A 21,842-nucleotide genomic window follows, 5' to 3' on the forward strand; every position below is an offset into this window, starting at 1 on the left:
AGATATCAATTACATATACTTGGTTGATGGTATTGTTGAACTCAGCTATGTCCTTACTGATTTTCTGCCTGCTGAAGCTATTTCTGTTAAGAGAGTTGTTGAGGTCTTTGGCAGCTCAGTGTAGAGAATCTGCCTGCAGTGCAGGAGATGCAGGAAACATGGGTTCGATCCCTGGGTCAGGAAGATCACCCGGAGGAGGGCATGTCAACCCACTCCAGTATTCTTGCCAGGAAGATTCCACAGGCAGAGGAGTCTGGTGGGCTGTTGTTCACGGAATCGAAAAGAGGAGAATGCGACTGAGCACACCAACTATAATAGTAAATTCATTTATTTCTCCTTGCATTTCTGTCAACTTTGACTCACGTATTTTGATGCTCTGTTGTTAGGTGCATACACATTACAGATGGTTGTGTCTTCCTGGAGAATTGAACTTTTATCACCAGGTGGTGCTCTCCCTTATCTCTGATAACTTTTCTTGTTCTGAAGACGGCTCTGTCTGAAATTAATATAGCTTCTCCTGCTTTCTTTTGATTAGTGTTAGCATAGTACATCTTTCTCCATCCCTAGCCCCTTGCTACTTCTTCCTCCAATTTTATGAGACATAAGTCATTTTCAGTCAGTTCAGTGGCTCACTCGTGTCTGACTCTTTGCGACCCCATGGACTGCAGCACGCCAGGCTTCTCTGTCCATCACCAACTCCTGGAGCTTGCTCAAACTCATGTCCATCGAGTCGGTGATGCCATCCAACCATCTCATCCTCTGTCATTCCCTTCTCCTCCTGCCTTCAATCTTTGCCAGCATCAGGGTCTTTTCCAGTGAGTCAGTTCTTTGCATCAGGTGGCCAAAGTACTGAAGCTTCAGCTTTTGCATCAGTCCTTCCAATAAATATTCAGGATTGATTTCTTTTAGGATTGACTGGTTTGATTTCCTTGCAGTCCAAGGGACTCTCAAGAGTCTTCTCCAGCACCACAGTTCAAAAGTATCAATTCTTCGGTGCTCAGCTTTCTTTATAACATTCTGTAAATTTTAGGTTTACAGATTGATGCACATATACTGCTACAAAATATTTACCACAATAAAGTTAGTGAACATGTCCTTTGCTTCACATAATTACCATTTTGTTATTACAGTGAAAACATTAAAGCTCTAATGTCATAGCAACCATCCCTTTACTTTCAATCTTTATGTGTTTTTATATTTAAAGTGGGTTTCTTGTAGACAATATAGAGTTAGGTTGTATTTCTTAGACATCCCCTGGCAGAGTGGTTTGGACCCTGCATTTCCATTGCTTCAGGCATGGGTTCAACCCCTGATCAGGGAACTAGAATCCTGCAAACTGTGCAGCACAGCCAAAAATATAAATAAATAAAAAGTGAAGTATTGATATATACAGCTGGACCAATACTATATTGGATTCATGTTTGTTACTGTTTTCATTTGTTGCCTTCTCCTTTGTTGCTATTTTTGTCTTCACTCTTTTCCTTCCATTTGGGGTTTTAATTGAGTATTTTAAATAATTCCATTTTCTCTTCTTTCTTAGCATGTCAGTTTTATTTTGTTTTTAACTTTTTTTTTAGTTTTAACTTTTTTTTTTTAGTGGTTGCCTTAGGGTTTGCAATATAGATTTACAATTAATCCAACTCCACTTTTAAATAACACTATACCATTTTGTGGATAATGCAAGTACCTTATAATAAAATATTCCTTGGGGCTTACCAGGTGGCTCAGTGGTAAAACAATCTGCTTGCAGTGCAGGAGACATGGGTTAGATCCCTGGATCAGGAAGATCCCCTGGAGAAGGAAATGGCAACCCAATTTAGTACTTTTGCTTGGAAATTCCATGGACAGAGGAGCCTGGAGGGCTACAGTCCATAGGGTCACAAAAGAGTCAGACATGGCTTAGTGATTAAACAATTTATCTCTTCAGTTGTATCATTCCTGTTATTCATTTCACTTATAGTAAGCACGCATGTATATATTTGAATATATTGCTATTATTATTTTGAACAAATTTTTATGTTAGATCAATCAAGAATAAGAAAAATAAAAGTTTTTATTTATTTTCACTTATTCCTTCTGTAAAGATCTTTATTTAGATTTGAATTTCTGACTTAAACCAGTTTCCTTCTCTTTAAAGAACTTATTTTAAAATTTCTTGCAAAAAAAATAAAATAAAATAAAATTTCTTGCAAGGCAGGTCAACTGACAACAAATTCTCTGTTTCTTTTTGTCTAAGAAAATGTTTCTTTCTCCTTCACTTTTGAAGGATAATTTTATGGGATACAGAATTCCAAGTTGGTGGTATTTTTCTCTCCATACTATTTCATTTCACTCTCTTCTTCTGAGAAGAGTTGGATGTAATTTTTATTTTTGCTTCTCTGTAGGTAAGTTGTTGTTTTCTTCTGGCTTCTTTCAACAATTTCTAAAACTTACCTTTGATTTTCTGAAATTTGAATATGACATACCTAGTTTTTTGGCATTTATCCTGCTTTATATTCTCCAAGTTTCCTGGATTTGTGTTTTGTCTAATATTTATTTGGAAGAAATTCTCAGTCATGATTTTCTCAAATATTTCTTCTGTGTGTTTCTCTCTTTGTTTTCCTTCTGGTATTCCCATATAGCATGTTATATCTTTTCTAATTGTCCCATGATTTTGGATATTTTGTCCATTTTTCAGTCTTTTTTTTCCTTTGCTTTTCACTGTTGGACATTTCTATTGACATATTCTCAGGCTCAGACAGTCTTTCCTTAGTGATGTCCAGTCTACTAATGAACCTATGAGAGACATTCTTCATTTCTGTTGCAATGTTTCTGATCTCTAGCATTTCTATGTGAGTCTTTCTTAGAATGTCTATATTTTGGTTACATTATCCATCTGTTCTTGCATATTACCTACTTTTTCCGTAGTGCCCTTAGCATATTAATCACAGTCATTTTAAATGCATGGTCCGATAATTCTAAGATCCCTGGCACATGAGTCTGAATCGCATGCTTGCTGTCTCTTCAAATGACTGTGTCTCTCTTTTTTTTTTTTTGCCTTTTATTATAGCTTGTAATTTTGTTGTTGTTGTTGAAAGCTGGACAAAATATATTGGATGAAAGAAACTCCAATACATAGGGCACCTTTAGTGACAGAGTAGTAAGGTATGGACGGATAGATAGTACAGTCACATGACTAGGGGACTTCTCTGATGATCCAGTAGTGAAGACTCTACTTGCTTCCAGACTTAGGAGTACATATTTGATCCCTGATCAGGGAATAAGATCCACATTCCACACAGCACAGCTGGAAGATAAAAAGAAAATGTTTAGAAACAAAAAATATAGTCCTATAACTAAGTCTTAGTTTTTTAGTGACTCTTTACCCCTGAGCTGTAAACTTCACAAGTGCCTCTCAATGCTCCCCCCACTATCTCCTTAAGTGGCTACTGATGACTTAAAGGGACTGGAGTTGAGTACTTCCCTTCTCTCAGGTCATTTGGACTCTGATAAAACTCCAGTAGATTAGGCTCATGTAATATAGTTTCTCCTGAGGGCAGGACTTGTTAAGAGCAGAATGCTCTGGTATTTTTTGAGTGGCCTCTTTTTGCCTTCTCCCATAGGAATCACCAGGCCTCCCTGGTGGCGCTAGTGGTAAAGAACTGCCTGCCAATGCAGGAGACACAAGAGACAGGGCTTCAGTCCCTCGGTGGGGAAGATCCCCTGGAGAAGGGCATGGCAACTCACTCCAGTATTATTGCCTGAAGAATCTAATGGACAGAGGAGCCTGGCGGGTTATAATCCATGAGGTTGCAGAGTCAGACATGACAGAAGATTTTTTTGATCTTCACTAAGAAAATCTGGCAGAACTATAGGGCATAAGACTCACAAAAGTAAGCCCCTACCTTCCTTCTTCCTTCCCTGCACCGAGTTTTTATATTCAGGCCTGTCCATGCTAAGCCTCCATACTCTCCTCAGGTACAGTTCATGTTTTGCTATTCCAGTACTGGTTCCACGGAGGTTTCTACTAGAGGTTTTGTTTTATTTTTTTCCTGCTCTGGCAAATTGTGATTCTATCCGCCTCACTTCTCTGACAGACCTAAGAAGACTTGATTTTTCAGTTTCTTTGGCTTTTTATTTGATGTTAGGACCTACTGATAACTTCTAAGCTCCTCATGTGTCAGACTGGAAACTAAAACAATTCAATTAGTACTTTAAACATATAACATGCATTTTAATACACACACACACACACCCTGGGCCCTTGGCAGTGAAAGCTGAGAGTCCTAACCTCTGGACTGCCAGGGAATTCCCACTATAGCATGTATTTTAAACCATAAGTCCTGATAACTCTCTCACAACACACACATACACACACCCTACTTATTGCTTTTTAATCCTGATTATTTCCCCTTTAAAATTTTGCATTCCCCATAGTTTTGATATTGCAACCATGTTTTAACTTTTCACATAGATTAGACAAAGTATCTTAATTAGAACTGATATTTCTAATCCTGGATTATGGTGCCACCTTTTTAAAAATTAACTCAAGATAAAACAGCTGATAGAGAACATAAGATAGACTGTGTTTTCTGTTTGAACTGGAGGAAAATATATGGGAGATGAAGTTTATGTTTTAAATAAAATCTGGACTAATTTTAATAATATCTCTTCTATATAATCAGTATGGATCATTCATTTGGCAAACACTTATCAAACACCAGTTATTTGCAGGATAGAAGATACTGGTGGTACAAAAACTAATACAATATGTTACTTTCATTGTAAATTTAAGGCATGGTGGGCGAGGCATGTAAGGAAGACAGTTAATGTAATAAATGCTCTGATACAGGTACGTTCAAGGTGCAGTAGGAGTGTAATGATAGCTGGTTTATAAATAATCTTTTAGCAGTTCATCTAGCTTTAGCCTATGAACCCTTTATGATCCTATGAACCTAGGCTGTGTCAGGCAAATCCAACTGGTTTTGCTTTCATACTAATTTTCCTATTCATCCTCTTTTCTCCTAAGTGGTTACCTTGCAGACAAACTTATCACCTTTTCATACATTCAGTGTACCAACAAGAAGGATATTTTTAAAATGTAAATCAGAGTAAAAAATGTAAACCAGATCAAGGTACTTTTATACTTAAAACTCTCCAACAGCTTATCATCTTAAGAGAATAAAAGTTAAAAACTCTTTGCTAGGGGTCTACAAGGCCCAGGTGACCTTGCCCTACCCGCCTCTGACATCCTTTCTCAAAACTTTCTCACCCTTATTCATTGTACTTCAGCTACACTAGCTTTTTTCCCCTGATCTTTAAACACAGGAAGTTCGTATGAGCAATTAGGCCTCTGGGATCTCTCTTCTCAGTGTCTGAAACTTTGCCCGCAAATCTTTACATAGCTATTGTTCAGATTCCAACTTATATGTCAGTTTCTCAGCTTGGCCGTCTCTGACCAGTTAGTCTCCAATCTGAAAACTGCTTGTCATGGATATTTACTTATATATGTATGTGTGCATGTATGGATGTGTCTGTCTCCCCGACTGTAAAGTAAGCTATATAAAAAATATATAGCTTAAAATATAAAGGATGTTCTTATATTTTAAAAATATAAAAATAATATTATGCTGCTGCTGCTGCTAAGTCGCTTCAGTCTTGTCCGACTCTGTGCAATCCCATAGACGGCAGCCCACTAGGCTCCACCGTCCCTGGGATTCTCCAGGCAAGAACACTGGAGTGGGTTGCCATTTCCTTCTCCAGTGCATGAAAGTGAAAAGTGAAAGTGAAGTCGCTGGGTTGTGTCTGACTCTTAGCGACCCCATGGACTGCAGCCTACCAGGCTCCTCCATCCATGGGATTTTCCAGGCAAGAGTACTGGAGTGGGGTGCCATTGCCTAATAATAATTTAAAAAATTGTAAACAATTTTTTACAACTGTAAAAAATACAGGGGATATTTTTCTCTTTTATTCATTCTGTATCTTTAAGGTCCAGTATTGGCATATGCTAGCTACTCATAAAATACTGGTTGAATGAATGTATGACTTTCATAAGGTATGTTCCTAGATCCTATAACCCTTTGAAGTTATCTTTTTCTTGGTTAGCTGCTTATTTATTGTGGGTTCCTCCCACACACCCAACCTGGTAAGGGCAGCATCTTGTCTGCCTTAACTCATTTCTGTATCTCTGGAGTCTACAGAAGTTCTTGGCATATAGAGAAGTGGAGTTGGTAAGTCTGTTGTAAATGAATGGATAAGCAGTATATTCAGTTTTCAAAGATCTTAAAATCTAGAGTGGAGAGAAACATGGCTGTAACGAAGAATAAGCAAGAGACTGTGAAATCTCCGGAGAAACTGAGACCAGGAAGGGCAAGTCTCAACCATCAAGCCAGGAGTACTGAGGTTAGATATGTACTTTGAGATTAAATTCTCTTACCATTCCCAAGTCCATTCCCAAGTGAGGGGGTCCTGTGGGTCCAGTGCAGAATCTAAAGAATTTAGCACATGGCAAAGAAGTTCTACTGGATATCCAGAAGATTACAAGCGATCAGTAAACACTTGTTGACTAATTGCTCGTCACATCTCTGGAAATAATCAGATTTAGGACAGAGACTTGGTCCACCGTTTTGATAGGTATTCGTACTTCTGAATCACATTTCCCAGCATGCATCAGACTTAGGGAGGTAAAGTTTTTTTAAATGGACTACAACTCCCGGCATGCCGCGGCCTGGCGGAGCGGACTACACGACCCGACAAGCCAGGGCAAAGACTATCCGGAGGCGGGGCGGGGCGGGGCGGGTCGGGTCTCTTGAGCCGGTTTGACGGAAGAAGCGGCGCGGCAGCGGTGGCTGCGGCGGCGGCGGCGGAGGAGGATGGAGGCGGTGGTGTTTGTCTTTTCTCTCCTCGACTGTTGCGCGCTCATCTTCCTTTCGGTGTACTTCGTATCCTTGCCTGAGACGGGCGGAGGCCGGCCTGGGGCCCTCCGTCCGAGGGACCGGGCTGGGGTTGGGCCCGTGTAGGGGCCAGGGCAGGGTCGAGGGAACGAGGGAGGTGGCCGGCGTCGGGCGCGGGTACCCTGGGTGCTGGCACTGCTGGAGGCGAGCTCGGTGGCCCAACTCCGCCCCTCACCTGGGGGTCCGAGCGGGCCTTACTCTCGAAGCGCCCGGGCCCGGCCTGCCCGCCGCTTCTGCTCCCCGCGACGCCCAGACCCGCTCTGCCATGCGCCAGCACTGGCACTTGGCTTTTCCTTATGGCCCTCGGGGGAGAGGGTCGCGGTTTACTTCTTTTTTGGCCCTCGAGAGAGAAGGATCACGGTTTGTCTTGCAGCTGCCCTGTGCCCGGGCCCTTCGCCTGATGTCCGGAGTCCGGAGAGCGAGGGCCCACGTCTCGGGGGCGGTCTCTCGTGGACGGTCCCGCGCTGAGCCAGGCGGAGACGATTTGGCGCCTCTTGTCATTCTTTGGGCAACTCCCCCGCTGCCTGCCCCTTTGTTCTCGCGGGTTTTAGAACTTGTAGGGAACCTTTCACATCCCCAAGTTGACTCATTTCAAAAGCGAGTGAAGTGTTTCTTTCACGATGCGGTTTTGTAGGGAGTGCTGGGAACGGTTTGTTTTAAAAAACCAGCTACAGCTGATTATTTCGTTGCCCTTGTTGGTTGCATATCTGTAAATTTCAGTATCTATACACGTGATTTAATTCTCCTCGTTTCTCAACTTTAAGTTTTCTCTGTCGGTGCGTGTTTAAAACTTCCGTATTTTGTATAGCCGGTCGCGCTATAGTATTCAAACTGTATTTTCCAGGCTAATAAATGGTCGTTGAACTCTAGAAGGCGTGTAGGGCTACCACTTTGCTCTTGAGGAAGCTTCTAGTCTTAGTTGTCACCCAGTGATGTAATGCACAATCAAATTTTAAGTAATTAAATGTAAACTAAGAAAAAGCATGAGAAACTCTTCATTTTATTTTTTCCCCTTGGAAATTATATGCGTCTCTTTCTGGCAGAATTAAACTGTTTGCCAGAGCATTCTGGCATTAGGACGGTTGTACAGAGTATTTTTCAGTGTGGCTTTATAATTTATTATGGACTGGCAACCTGTCAAAGTGGGATGAGACAAAACTTGGAATCAAGACTCCTTGCTTAGCTAGTTATTTGCTATGCACATTGTTTCACCTCTCTAAGCCTCAGTAGTTGTTTTTTTTAATGGGAAATGTTTACTTTCTAGATAGATAGATGTGTGCACGGTAGAGGTGTGCTAGGCATCTAGCAGCACAATGCGTGCCCGATAGCCAATGCTTAGTAAATGTTGCTCTGCCTTCCCGCCTCACCTCTCACTGAACAGCAGTTTTTGCTTTAACTGATGGTTTCTGATGAGGAGAACCCTGACTTTTTATTAGGCTTGGGAAACTTGAAAGTGCAGCATCCCTTAGGAAGTTTTTGGTGATCTACCTCTCCCGTGGCATAAGAAACTGGAGCTTAAGTTCAGAGAAATGAAACTTGGATTTCTTTTTTTGCAATTTGGAAAACTAGTTTTGATAATTTAAAATAACCTTGTCTAGGGAATTCCCTGGCAGTTCAGTGGTTAGAACTTAGTGCTCTCACTGCTGGGGACCTGGGTTCTAGCCCTGATCCTGCAAGCCAGGCAGCATAACCAAAAAAAAAAAAAAAAAAAAGCCTTGGCTTACACAAATTTATGTATATGGAAACATATTAGGTGGAGTTTTAGACTTAAACATTAAGGTATATTCAGGATGTGTTTTGATGAAATTCAGCATATTGTATTTTTGAATAGTTGTACAAGCTTAATAGTAGAGCCGAGAGGTAGAAAATCACCAGAGTATACATTTTGTAGGAATGAGAGTTTTCCTGGACTTTGAACCTAGAAGAAAACATGCAGAGAAGGAAAGGGGTGGATATTCAAAATTAGACAGTCGAGAGCAAAGGTGCAGAGACAGATGTGTTCATGGCATTTCTGGGTGATGGAGGAATAGGCCATCTGGAGCAAAAGGTTGATTTTTGGTAGCAGCCGAAGGTCCGGTTTGGAAAGGCTGGATTAGATTCAGTTTGGGAGGGTTTGACTGTTAAGGAGAAAGGCTTTCACTTTTATCCTCTAGGCAATAGTGAGCCATTGACAATTTTTTGACGTAAACAAAGTGGTGTGTTATGAAGATAAGTCTGCAGAGTAGGTTGGAAACAGGAAAGACTGGAAGGTAAGAAACCACTGGAGAACAGGTTCATTTGGATCTGAGTGGGGTGCTAATTGTGGGCTAATTGTGGGCAGGTGAAAGGAGGGATTAATGTGAGTGGCATTATAAAGAAATGATTGACAGAACCTGGTAACAGTTGATTCTGAGATAATGAAACAATCCAGAAACAGCTTTCCATATTTTGAGCCTGGACAAATAATGCTTACGTCATTGAGAGAAATAAAACAAATTGGAGGTGGAACAGTTTGGGGAGAAAGTGATGATTTTGATTTTAGCTGTGTTGAGGTAATAGGGGGGACTATCCATATGGAAATGTATAGAATTTACTTGAGAGCATTTCTTTTTACCTATTTTATTGGACACTTTCAAACATAAAAGTCGTGTAATAGATCCCATGTTTCTGTTATTTCAGTGATTTTTCAACATTTTGTGATTTCTTTCTCATTTTTCTCCCAACTGTTGTGAGGAGGCTGTGGGAGCATTTTAAAGTAAATACACATTCAGTGGAAGACTTTTCCTTTTTTGTCTTTCTGTCCCTCAGATTTTTATTTATGTGTCTATATTTTGTGTTAAGACCCATTTTTTCTGTAAGTCCAGTGTAATATATGTTTACTGTGGAAAGTTTGGTGATAGGGAAAAGTACTGGGAAAACAAACTATCTGTAATCCAACTTTCAAAGCATAAACACTGCTGACTTACGACCATGCTGAATTTATAGTTTTGTGTCCTATTTTTTTCATATTTTAGTTTTCAGATATTTTATGGATATATCATAAATAAACACTTTTTCTACTGTTGGGAATTAAGGTTTATAACATTTAAACTGTTTATATGGGTCATATTTTCCATTTCTCGTAGCCACTGTTCGACACTTGAGGAATCCTGGTGGAATGTTCTGATATGGATCACATTAGAATTGCACATAATAAGAGGATTATTTTGTGAAAAATAACTTGTTGAAAGAACATAAATGAGAAAATTTAGGTGTCTAATAAATGAGCTTTAAGGAAAGAACTTAATCTTTTCAAGTCAAATCCAAATCTGCCTTGCAACTGGGGTTGCTTTCTGAAACTTACATAGTTATTATAAAAGAAACCTAATAATTCCTTATCTTGATCGTCAGATAATTACATTGTCTGATTTAGAATGTGATTACATTAATGCTAGATCATGTTGCTCAAAATTAAACAAGGTAAGACATGTCTTTCCTCGTTTTTTGACCTTGAAGACAGTTCTCCATTTTCTGTGCTAGAGATTATTATATATAGTCAGCATGTGTGTCTTTGGTATACACCGAGGTGTTGGTGGAGCTCCTGTGCTTTGGAATATTTTTAGATCATGAAAGCATACTTAACTTAACTTGAAATTTTGTTTCTTGACTCTTTTTCCTTGTCCCTTTGTCCATTACTCAGACTAGTAAAGGTTCATTATCAGGTAATTGTTTTTGCCTTCTGTGTGGAAACCCTCTCCTTCCTACTCATGGGAAAGAGCTCAGTCTATCTTTTTTTAAATGAAAGATGACCTTTTTGTGGCTGGATGAGAAATTGAATTAGTTGATTTGTTTTCAGACTGTTTTATCTTTAGTATATAATCAAAATTTTATATTGGCAATAAAACTTTGAATTTTCCAGCTTCTCTAAGTATGAGGAAACCAGTTGGTCCTGATTCATTTTATGAGATGAGTAGGCAAAAGTTTTTTGGGTATAAAAGTTCATGTAAAGGGGATTTCCCTGGCGGTCCAGTGGTTAAAACTGTGCTGTGCAGTGCGGCCAAAGAAAAACTTCATAAAATATTTATATATTCAATAAAATACTTTTATTGTATATAAAAATACAGTGCTGAAAAAAAATACAATACTGAGAAACACGTTTTGGCTTGACCTAAAAATTCTCTTGGGTCTTTTCACATCTTCAGCCTACTTAGTTTCTCTGACCCATGAGGGAAATAGAGTTATACTTGAAAAGTTACAATTTCTGGCAAACTATATTCCTCCTCTCCTGTCCTTCCCTTCCTTCTTTCCTTCCAATTTTCCAGAATATGGTTTAATACAATGATAGATTTAAATAAAAGATTGTTTATCTGGTATGCTTTCAGAGTTCTTGTTTTTCCTCAAGATATAATTGAAATATAACATTCATTAGTTTCAGTCCTCCTCATCTTTATTTTTAATTTTTTTAGAATTTAAATTTAAATTAATTAATTAAAAAAAAGTAAAGTCCTCCTGTGTGCCAGGCAGGGTCTTCCCCCTTTTTAAAAAATTGAAGTATGGTTGAATAGGCCTTCTCATCTTTAGAAGAATAATTTTTTACTGAGAGATAAATCCATCTCATATATGTATATGTGTATGTGTGTTTCATATTTCTTGCTTACTCAGTATTTTCAGTGGATATTTTGTGGGCTTTCTTTTACAAAAATAAAAATTTAAATACAAAGAAAAGATTACCTGTGTTCTTCTATTGAGACAGTAAGTCCTTCAATTTGAAGTAGTTTTTTTTTTTTAAATGTTTGTTTTTGTGAAAGTTATACTTGCACACAACTAAAGTTAGAGTATTAGAAAGCTCACAGTGAAAACAGCAGACCCTTCCTGACCCTTTAAAATCATATCTGTTTTGCCTTTGAGGGGCAACTGATTTCAACACTTGAACTGTTAATTTTTTTCTGATATTTACATTCATATTTCTCTATGTGCATACAATGCTATTTCTTTCTTTCTTTTTTTTTTTTTACTCTACTGCATGGGTTGCAGAATCTCACTTCCCCTACCAGGAACTGAACCCAGGCAGTGAAAGCCCAGAATCCTAACCACTAGGCTGCCAGGGAACTCCCACTACTTCTTGATTTATCAATTTTACACATTATCTATCAACTTCTGAGTCAATATGGTAGATTTTGTTCTTAGGTACCAACTTCTAAACATCACTCCTGTTTTTCTGTTTTTGTTTGCAGGTAAGTTCATATTTAATGTGTATATCATGATGTACTATTATGTTTTTTATTGCTGAGCCTTATGGCAGACAGTGATCGTATTTTTCTTTCTAATTTTTTTTTTTTGGATAGCTTGTCTTTTCAGATAACATCTTTAAAGTCTTTCAGTACTATTTTCTACATGGCTCAAACATAAAATAACCTATCAGTTGTTTTTTTCCAGGTGACATTTCTCCTCAAGACCTCCATCCTCTTGCTATAGTCTAGAGCAGTTGCTCTTAGACCTTTTCACAGCTTCCATCTTGGGACTCCTGGTTGGATCTCCCGATTCTTGGAAATCATGTCTTCTTTTCTCTTGGCTTACTACCTCATTTTGCTGGAGTAGCTTCTTGAGATTCGGTACATGGGAATTAAATTTTTTGAGACCTTGCATGTTTGAAAATGTCTAATCGTTTCCCTTGCTTGACAGTTTCTCTGAGTATAGAATTCTAGGTTAGAAAAGACTTCTTTTTTTTCAGAGTTTGCTTGATCAATGTCTTTTAACTTCCAGTGTTGATGAAGTTGGGAAATCTGGTGCATTTTGATTTCTTGTCCTTTGGATGGGATCTTTCTCTCCCCTTTCCCCCCACCCCCACCTCCATCCTTTCCAGAAGCTTTAGAATCTTTTCTTTACCCTTGTTGTTTTTTATTTATTTATTTATGGTAATCCTCAGTGTTTGGGAATTTTGCAGGCTTCTGAGAGGTTCCTTCAGTCTGGTAAATTTTCTTCTTTCTCTGATAATGTTGTCCCTCTCTATTTTCTCTCTTTTCTTGCAGCAACTTGGATTTGCTGGATGTTTTTCTGCTGGGTTGATCTGCCAATTCTTTTTTCTTATTCTTGTCCCTGTAGTTTTTTTTCTACCTTCTTGTAAGATTTGCTCTTTTATCTTCTGAATTTTCTAGTATGTATACAGTTTATGTTGAACTTTTAATTTCTAAGAGCTTTTTGTTCTCTTGGTTCATACTTGACTCTTTATCTCTCTGGGATATTGATTATAGTAGTTTTTGAAATTTCCTTCTACTTCCTACATTATATCTGTTTTTTCCAAGTTCCTTTCTCTTTCTTTTTCCCCCTTATTTCATACTGAGGGCTTTCCTCAGTTTCTGATATGTGGCTTTCTGGTCATACTTTATCATAAAATGCTAAAATACTCATTGGAAGCTCATTGGGTGGTCCAGGCTATTGACTGATAGGTGGACTTCACTGAGGGTGATTGGTTTCTGCCTTTTTTGGGGGTACCTGAAATGGCAGTTTTTTAAGGTGTTTTCTATTGTGCCATTAAGGCACTCCAGAGAAGGATCCTCCAAACTCTTGCCTGGGTGATAACAAACCTTGAGCTAGCATTCTGAGAACAAGTTAGGGGAAGAACACATTGTTAATGAGGGAAGAGAACACAGGACTTGGCTGAAAGTCAGTAAACCAATATACCAGTATAATAAGGTCAAGTGTCACTTCCTGAAACTTTTGTTTTAGGTTTGTGTTTATATAAAACAAAGTGCAGCCCATAGTAAGAAGTTCAGTTTGAAAGCTACTGCTGCGTGGGTCTGATAACATGGAGGGGAGGAATAGTACCATCAGCTAACATTTATTGAGTGCTTGCTTTGCATGTGGCTTATGTATGTTATTTGGTCTAATTCTCAATAACAACCTCTTGAGGTGTAAGTATTATTATCTCCATTTTACAGATGAGGAAATCATGATTTAGAGAGGGTAGGTAGCTTCTTAAGGTTGCACAGCTAATAGGATAGAGCATGGGTTTTGCTCCAAGTTTATTTGACTTTGCAGGTTACACATACTGTGTGTATGTGTTAGTAGCTCAGTCTTGTTCCACTCTTTGAGACCCATGGACTGTAGTTCTCCAGGCTCTTCTGTCCATGGAATTCTCCAGGTAAGAACACTGGAGTTGGTTGCCATTATAGCATTATGTTAAATTGGTTACACTTTAAAAATAATTTACATTTTAAATTTCCTTGTTGATTGCAAATTAGGTTTAAGGCCCAGAAAATCCCTTCTTGTTTATTTAAAAAAAAAAAAAAAAGTAGCCACAAAATACTATCTGAGGGAATAAATTCCCTGGTGGTCCAGTGGTTAGGACTCTGCACTTTTCACTGCGAAGGTGAGAGTTTAATCCCTGGTTGTACAACTAAGATTCCACAACCCTCCCAGCAGTGGGCCCCCAACCCCCACCCCCAAATGCATCTGAAATCTAAATGCCGGAGACCTGGGGCCAGTGAGCCTGAGCCTCTGTTACATCAGTGCCTGCCACTGTGTAGCTGTGTGACCTTGGGCAAGTTACCTCATCTCTCTTGAGCTTTATTTTCCTCCTTTCTGCAAGTTGGGAGTGCCAGTTTCTGGCTGCATAAATACTAGGTGTTAACTTCCATGAAAAGAAAAGTCTTTAAAAAAAAAACAAAAGAAGAAAGATTTTCTACTCATAGGAGGGGAAGACTATTGGTGAATTGACAGCCTGCCACAGTAGCTCTTCATACATGAGAACTAGAATATTACACAATAAAGAGCATGGATAAGGGCATTGGGTGCTATAGAAGCAATAGTCTGGGATTCTTTTATCCTGGTCCTTTATCATATTTGTTCAACTTTGAACTGATATTGTAAGCTGTTAAAGTACTTTTTTTTTTTTTTTGGTAAATGTGAGATTATTTTCCCCAGGGTTCTGGAGCTTGGAAATGTATAGATAGATACTCTGACTTGAAAGGCAGCATGAATGTGGATATAAACCATCCCAAATTAGAGATTTTAGCACAGATATTGGAAAAGAGAGTAAATAATATTCTGTTTTTTCTCTAGTTGTCATTCATACCTGCTTAGTGAATGAATCTGAACCTATGCTTAGGATAAAATGTAATTAAAGTTTAAGTGCATTATTTTTAAGCTGTGTCCTGATATATTTGCAAGAGGTAAGCAGTGATAGCAGTATGCAAATCTGGGACATCTGAGTCTAAAAATAATCTTGAAATACTAGCTTGGAAGATGTACTCCTTTGATTTAGCTTCAAGTAACATGTACATTCGGAGAAGGCAATGGCACCCCACTCCAGTACTCTTGCCTGGAAAATCCCATGGACGGAGGAGCCTGGTAGGCTGCAGTCCATGGGGTCACTAAGAGTCCGACACGACTGAGCGACTTCACTTTCTCTTTTCACTTTCATGCATTGGAGAAGGAAATGGCAACCCACTCCAGTACTCTTGCCTGGAGAATCTCAGGGACGGGGGAGCCTGGTGGGCTGCCGTCTATGGGGTCGCACAGAGTCGGACACGACTGAAGCGCCTTAGCAGCAGCAGCAGCAACATGTACATTTAGGAAGAACACAGCATGAGATGTGATAACTATGTTCTTCCCTTGCAGTGGGTGATTCCAGAATTGGTTGGCCATACTCTTGTCACTGTACTAATGCTCATCTCATTGCACTGGTTCATCTTCCTTCTCAACTTGCCTGTTGCTGCCTGGAATATATATCGGTGAGTATGTTCTGTTTATTGTTTTGTTTAGAGAAAAAAATTTAAGATTTGACAGCTTTCTTTTCTCCAATAAAACATATGCTACTCATAAATGAGAGCAGAACACGTCATTAAATCAGCATACATTTTTATTCACTTTGGTATATTGGGCAAGTAGCAATTTGCATGGCTCAGTCTTGTAGTAAAAACACAAATTTACATGTGTAAGTTAAAAAAATATTTAATGTTGCAATGTCTAAAGACTTGTGAGTTGTTTTTTCCTTATCTACCTTTTTTCTTTATGAATAATGAAAAACCTGAGAATATAAGGTCTTTATTATTTATATCTGCAGTTTTTAATTATAGTGTACATGAAATGCTCTGAAGAAAATTTCATTTTAAATCTTGCATGCTAAATAATGTAAAAATGTTATCCAGATATTCATTTGGGCTACTAGAATTTGAGGGAGAATTTAAGATTTGTGGACCTCAGAGAGCCATTTGCATTTCTCAGAAGCCATAATTGAGAAACCTAATGGTGAGAAACCCAAGGTTGGACTAGAAAAGGCTTGGACATGAGAGAAGGAAGAGGTCATGAACGGTACTAGGTTAGGACATGCATGTTGTGCAGATGGTACAGTGTGAATGCTGAAGCTCAGATGCTTAAACTCACTGATGCTCTCAAAATTACCCAGTTTTCTTACTTGTAAAAGGAATCATTGAGGAAGATTATCATTTGTAATACTGTGTACATAGCAGTATTCCATAAATATGAAGTGTTATATGTTATCAGGAGCCCCATAGACTACACAGTATGTTAAATGCAGTGTCTTCAAGATGTTTTGAGTCTGGGTCTGTGGGAACACTGAATTGAATTGGTCTGGTTTGGGGACTAGGTGTATGCTTTCCATGGCCTTTATCTTCTGTACCGACTTTGTAGCCCTATTCTCCTCCCCCCACTGTGGTCATACCTCCATCACTATAAAAAGTACAGTTCTTATTTGTCAAAACAGTATTTAATTTAATATTTAGATGTAAATTAAATCTAAATAAAATTTATATTTTAATTAAATCTAATCTTTTTTTGAGTCATGTAATGTTAGGTACTGCGTTTGTGTCTGAACTATCCATTTATAGTCTTCACTGAAGAAGAGTTTTATTTTACCATAGTAGCATTTATTCTAAATAATTATGTCTTCTTGAAATTGGTCTTTTATGGTAAGTATTGTTTATTTACCTTGCAGATTGAGACACATCTATTGATCAGCAGGAGCATCAAATATGAGTGTTCTATTCTGGGTTTCCCAGGTTGCATTAGTGGTAAAGAATCTGCCTGTGCAGGAGATGTAAGAGATGTGGGTTCTATCCCTGGGTCAGAAAGATTCCCTGGAATAGGAAATGGCAACCCACTGTAGTATTCTTACCTGGAGAATCCCATGGATAGAGGAGCCTGGTGGGCTAGTCCATAGGGTCACAAAGAGTTGGTCATGACTGAAGTGGCTTAGCATACATTCTGGATGTAGAATCTCTCTTTAGTGTCATCTGTGAAATGGGAATAATGTTTGACACTACTCTTCTTATAAACACGTTGTGAAGGTGAAGGGAATTGCATTAATTAATTTAGAACTTTGTAGATGAAGAAGTTGCTAAGAACTTGATCAAGTTGGTTTGGTCTTTGCAGCTCCTTTCACTTGTCTCAAGGAAGATGGCTATAGATATTACTGATTCAGTAGTTTTCTACAAAAAGTGAGTAAAAGGGTCTTAGTACATAAAATATCCTTCTCTAGAATATTAGTGGATTTGTTTCAGAGAGCAGAAATTATACCAAAAATTAATAGTATTGTATCTTTCAAAGGAAAACTTAAGTCATGACCTGTGATATCATTATAATACCCTGTCAGTATATGGTCTGAATATGACTGATTCATTTTTAAAGTTTGATTATTACTGGTTACTTATTTTTCAGTGTATATGCTGATGGTTTGATTTTCTTTCTAATGTATGTACGTCCTTTAATTTATCAGGTACATTATGGTGCCAAGTGGTAACATGGGAGTATTTGATCCAACAGAAATACACAACCGAGGGCAGCTGAAGTCACACATGAAAGAAGCCATGATCAAACTTGGCTTCCACCTGCTCTGTTTTTTCATGTATCTCTACAGGTGAGTTTACAGTCCTCTTGGCATTTCCCCGCATGCCATGCCTGCTTTTGATGGGTGAGATATTACTATTCTGTGAGATTTTATTTGGACATTGCAAAACTTTTGGGAGTTATGTGAGTTTCTTGTGACTTAGGTAGATTTTTTTTATATGTCATGTCATTCAATCAGCATTCTGTCTGACCTGCAGTAGAGTTACTCCATGTTATTAGTTACTCCTTAGCTGTGGAGGCTGTCCACAGGCTTAAAACTGTCTTTGCTCTTCTTTCCCTGCCCTAGTGTCCAGTTATGAGGTCTTACTGCCTGTTTTAAGCATTTCTAAATGTACTCCCAGAGACTTTCCCACTCATGGGTCTTCTGGGAGTCAGACCACTGACAGCAGTTCTCAACAACTTTTATCCATACTGGGCTGATCTTTCTTGGTGTTCGGGAATTTAGATGTGATGGCCTTCTCTCCAAGATGCAAGTGGTCTGTTCTGGTAAGATAGCATCAGTCTTCCAGTTAGATTGGAAGTAAGAATTAATATGAAGGATTAGCTGTCAGACACTGCAAGCCTTATGCTATCCTGTTTTAAAATTAAATTTATTACCTAAAGTTTTAGAGATAATATGCCACTTCTTTCCTTACCCATTATAGATCCATAGGATAGACCAAAGAATAGAAAAAAAAATTGTCATGCGTGTGTATGATTTGGTTAAGCCTTTAAGAGGCTAGAAGTCAAGGCTTAACTTTTGTATCCAAGCATAATTATATCATATTTGTTTTCCTGAGGTAAATTTTAATTTTCACATGGGCATAAGACTAGTGGGAAAAAACTTGTACTGAATTAAACTCCTGTCACTCAAAAGAGTCCTAATAATTAGAAATTGTACATAGATAAGAATTTCTAAAAATTGCTATTTTCTGAAATAGCTTAGAAGTCAGAGCCATTTTAGCCTCTGCCTGAAAAAGCAGGCTTCCTAAAATTCTTTTGCTGTGCTGATTCCACCCACTAGCATAAATTAGGTTGAAATTAGAGTTCAGATGGTTTCCTTTTTACTATTTTATTTGCTTTCCTATATTTTAAAAAACAGGACCAAAAAAGCACAGTAGTATCAGTTTCTGGTTCTCATACTCTAACTTATTGCTCATGTGTTTAATTTTTAATCCTAGCATTAAAGATGCAAAGATCCTAGCATAAAGCATAAAGAGCAAAGAAGTTTAATACTAAGAATACAATGATACATCTATTCTCATTTTTATTACTTTTAAAGTCAAACCATATGAAGGTATCATTACCATCATATATGTTCCCTTCTGTTTGTCAGAGGCAAAAAGCAAGGTGGTTATCCTTTCTTCATCCTCCTCTCCCCTCCAGGTTTTATGTTTTTGGAGAGTAAACTAGAGTGGATGCCTCCTGAGTCTTGATAACATGAGCTTCTGGAGACATCTAGGGGCACAGCCAGTGTAGTTACACTTCCGGGTGTAAACAGGATTAGGGAACAGTATCTTGCTTAGTAGAAAAGTCTTAGGATTTTAAAATTGACAAGACTTTCTTAGTTCTTAGCTATTGAATTTAAAGAGATGGGAAGATGTACTGAAGACTGGGGATTGGAAGAATCAGAAAGCAGTTGAGGGCAGGTTTAAGGAAGGGTCCTTTACAATGAAATAAAAGATAGGCAACCTATAAAACTGGTTTGACTGAGGAGCTGCATTCTTCAGTGAATGCGTCCTTTTTCTTTCTTTCCCCTTCCTTTCCCCTTCCCTTCTTATCATTTTTAGCCATGGTGCTATTGCCTTATTCCTTGGCATTTCCCTGTAGCCCAGGGATTCAGGATGGAAGAGTAATTTTCTCTTAGCTTTTGGTTGTTGTCTTTAAAAAGTGTGTATAATTCTGAATCACCAATTTCTAATGTAGGGATTTATGCTGCTCCTTCTGGATCACCTGCCACCACTTGCATGGTGCGTTGCACCAGGACACCTTGTGGACACTTGGGGTTTGTTAGATAGAATTAAAGGGAAAAAATGCCCATCTTCTATAGAGATTGGTGGAATCTATGCCTTTGGAGTTTGTTGGGTACTAATCTGGTGGAAGCTACTACTTCCTCATGGTGTGACCCAGGGCAAGTTCTTACCCTCTCTGTGCCTCAGTTTCTTCATCTGAAAATGAGATAATAATAGTATCTGCCTCATGGGATTATGATACAGATTAAATGAGATAATGCATATAAAGCACTTTGGTTTTTGCTGATCTCTAGTAAACTCTAAAAAACACATTAAAAAATATTAGTTATTACCATTAATTTGTGCTATGCAGTGCTTACTCTTAGTTTTGTTAAATTTGGACAACTAATCACTTTTAGCAGTAGTAATGTAAGGGTATTTCTGTGTTTTTTAGTCATTTGATCTCAGAGCAAGGCTGATTCCTGTTAAAAATGATAGTCTTGTTACTCTTGTTAAATGTGATGGTTTTAATGGAGTATTTATTGAGTGATCACCACATGTCAGACACTGCATTTGATACAAAGGAGCAGCACAGAATCCCTGTGTCGGAGTTGGGACCCTGCTGATGGCAGTATGTGGGTGTCACCTGGAAAATGAAAGTGGACAGGAGCTGAGGCATGCAGAGGCGATAGAGCTCTGGAAGGAGGCCTGGCCACTGCTGGGGGCTGAGAGGCCAGCTTCTCAGAGGAGGTGCCAAAGCTGGGGGTCATGAAGCCTGAGAGTAATGTAGGGTGTGAGAGAAGGGGTTCCAGGAGTAGGAACAACATGTGCAGAGACCTCCATAGAGAATTGAAGTTTGTTCCCTGGATATAGCCTGTTTTTCCTCAACTATAGTCCAATGTTGGTTTTAGGTTATACTTCCCACCCTCGCCTCTACCCCAGGTTTCTTTCTTTCCTTCCTTCTTTCTTGAAACATAAGAGCCTCTTGGTGCCCCAAAATAGATCTTCTTCCCTTTAGGTATTGCTTTTTGCCCAAATGAGTGTCACCTGGTGAGCCTTAGGGCTGCAGGTCTGTACAGAACAGACTCTGTAGGAACATTCCTAAGGAAACGTTAGTAACATGACTTTCTTCTCTCCACAGTATGATTTTAGCTTTGATAAATGACTGAAGCTGGAGCAGCCGTGGTTGAAGTCAGCCTACACTACAGTGCACAGTTGAGGAGCCAGAGACTACTTAAATCATCCTTAGAACCGTGACCATAGCAGTATATTTTTTCCTCTTTGAACAAAAAATATTTTTGCTGTATTTTTACCATATAAAGTATTTAAAAAACATGAATTGAGTTTTTGTAGCTTTCTGGTTCTCAACTTTAGCCTGAACCCCCAGCACGTGAAGGTGTGTTTCATCATCTGTATATAGAAGACAGTTATTTGTATGCAGGAAGAGGACTCATTCCAGCCTTGCATGCCAAAGAGTAAAGGACATGCTGTAAACGGAAAGTGTAATAGATAAGCAAGGTGGCTCTTCAGGTCAAGAGTGCAAAACCATATTGTTGTTAGTCTGGGCAAAGGAGGAAAGAAACTAAACTACCCTTTTGCCTATATTATGGCAGCTTCCTATATTTCACATGGTTTACAGATTTATGGGACTGTAAGCCAAATATCTTTTCATAAGAATGTTAAAAATGACATTTCAAAAAAATATATATTTCTTTGCTGAATTTGTGAAGCCTTATAAGCCATTACAGGTACAATGTAATTCCTGCCTATAGAAAGGAAAATAAGCCAAAACAAATTTTATCAAGAGCTTTCATTTAAAAGCCACTGCCTCCACAATCACCCTCGAACACATACACTCTCACTGGCTCTTGCTGGATCTTGGTTTTGTATTCTAATTGATCTAATTATATTTGATCTCTCTGATATGTCTTTTAATGGGTTTGGAGAGGTGATTTGGTAGAAGATGCTCATCAGGTTAGATGCAGGAGTAGCTGGTCATTCAATGTCAGTGAAATTGATCCTGTCGCCAGTCTGCTTGGTTCCTGACTGATACTTCTGTCCTGCTGCACTGACCGCTTTGTCCATGTCATGACATAGCAATATCTAACCAAACTCGGTTCCTTGGAGTATTTGTCAATTCTTGCAGTTGTTGAGA

The 21,842-nt window shown here is 38.6% G+C and overlaps 1 protein-coding gene and 1 long non-coding RNA gene across 3 annotated transcripts; one reads left to right on the forward strand and one right to left on the reverse strand.

The window, feature by feature from the left end:
• Window positions 1–310: 310 nt before the first annotated feature.
• Window positions 311–6,775, reverse strand: LOC139176349 (uncharacterized). The gene is made up of 2 exons (XR_011560756.1): window positions 6,416–6,775; window positions 311–3,286 (listed from the first exon to the last, which is right to left on the reverse strand). It is a non-coding gene; the product is annotated as an uncharacterized lncRNA (long non-coding RNA).
• CNIH4 (cornichon family member 4) lies at window positions 6,766–21,026 on the forward strand. 2 transcript variants are annotated; one of them, XM_019976661.2, is made up of 5 exons: window positions 6,766–6,920; window positions 10,302–10,370; window positions 15,510–15,622; window positions 17,626–17,766; window positions 20,829–21,026. In XM_019976661.2, exons 1-5 carry the CDS (start codon window positions 6,852–6,854, stop codon window positions 20,854–20,856), a joined length of 420 nt encoding a protein of 139 aa, XP_019832220.1. In that variant the 5' UTR covers window positions 6,766–6,851; the 3' UTR covers window positions 20,857–21,026. The 2 variants fall into 2 exon arrangements, with proteins under 2 accessions (XP_019832220.1, XP_019832221.1); XM_019976662.2 differs by lacking the exon at window positions 6,766–6,920 and adding an exon at window positions 12,327–12,502 and having other exon boundaries at window positions 10,312–10,370.
• The last annotated feature ends 816 nt before the right edge of the window (window positions 21,027–21,842 follow it).

The sequence above is a fragment of the Bos indicus genome, chromosome 16 (assembly GCF_029378745.1).
Source record: "Bos indicus isolate NIAB-ARS_2022 breed Sahiwal x Tharparkar chromosome 16, NIAB-ARS_B.indTharparkar_mat_pri_1.0, whole genome shotgun sequence".
NCBI lineage: Eukaryota > Metazoa > Chordata > Mammalia > Artiodactyla > Bovidae > Bos > Bos indicus.

What these genes read in the sequence shown, in the direction of transcription:
- CNIH4 (XM_019976661.2), top strand. Translation starts at nt 6,852, where the DNA reads ATGGAGGCGGTGGTGTTTGTCTTTTCTCTCCTCGACTGTTGCGCGCTC. An exon ending in GTTGCTCAAAATTAAACAAG is followed by an intron (nt 10,371 to 15,509) that starts GTAAGACATGTC and finishes CTTCCCTTGCAG; the next exon opens with TGGGTGATTCCAGAATTGGT. An exon ending in TTTTTCATGTATCTCTACAG is followed by an intron (nt 17,767 to 20,828) that starts GTGAGTTTACAG and finishes TTCTCTCCACAG; the next exon opens with TATGATTTTAGCTTTGATAA.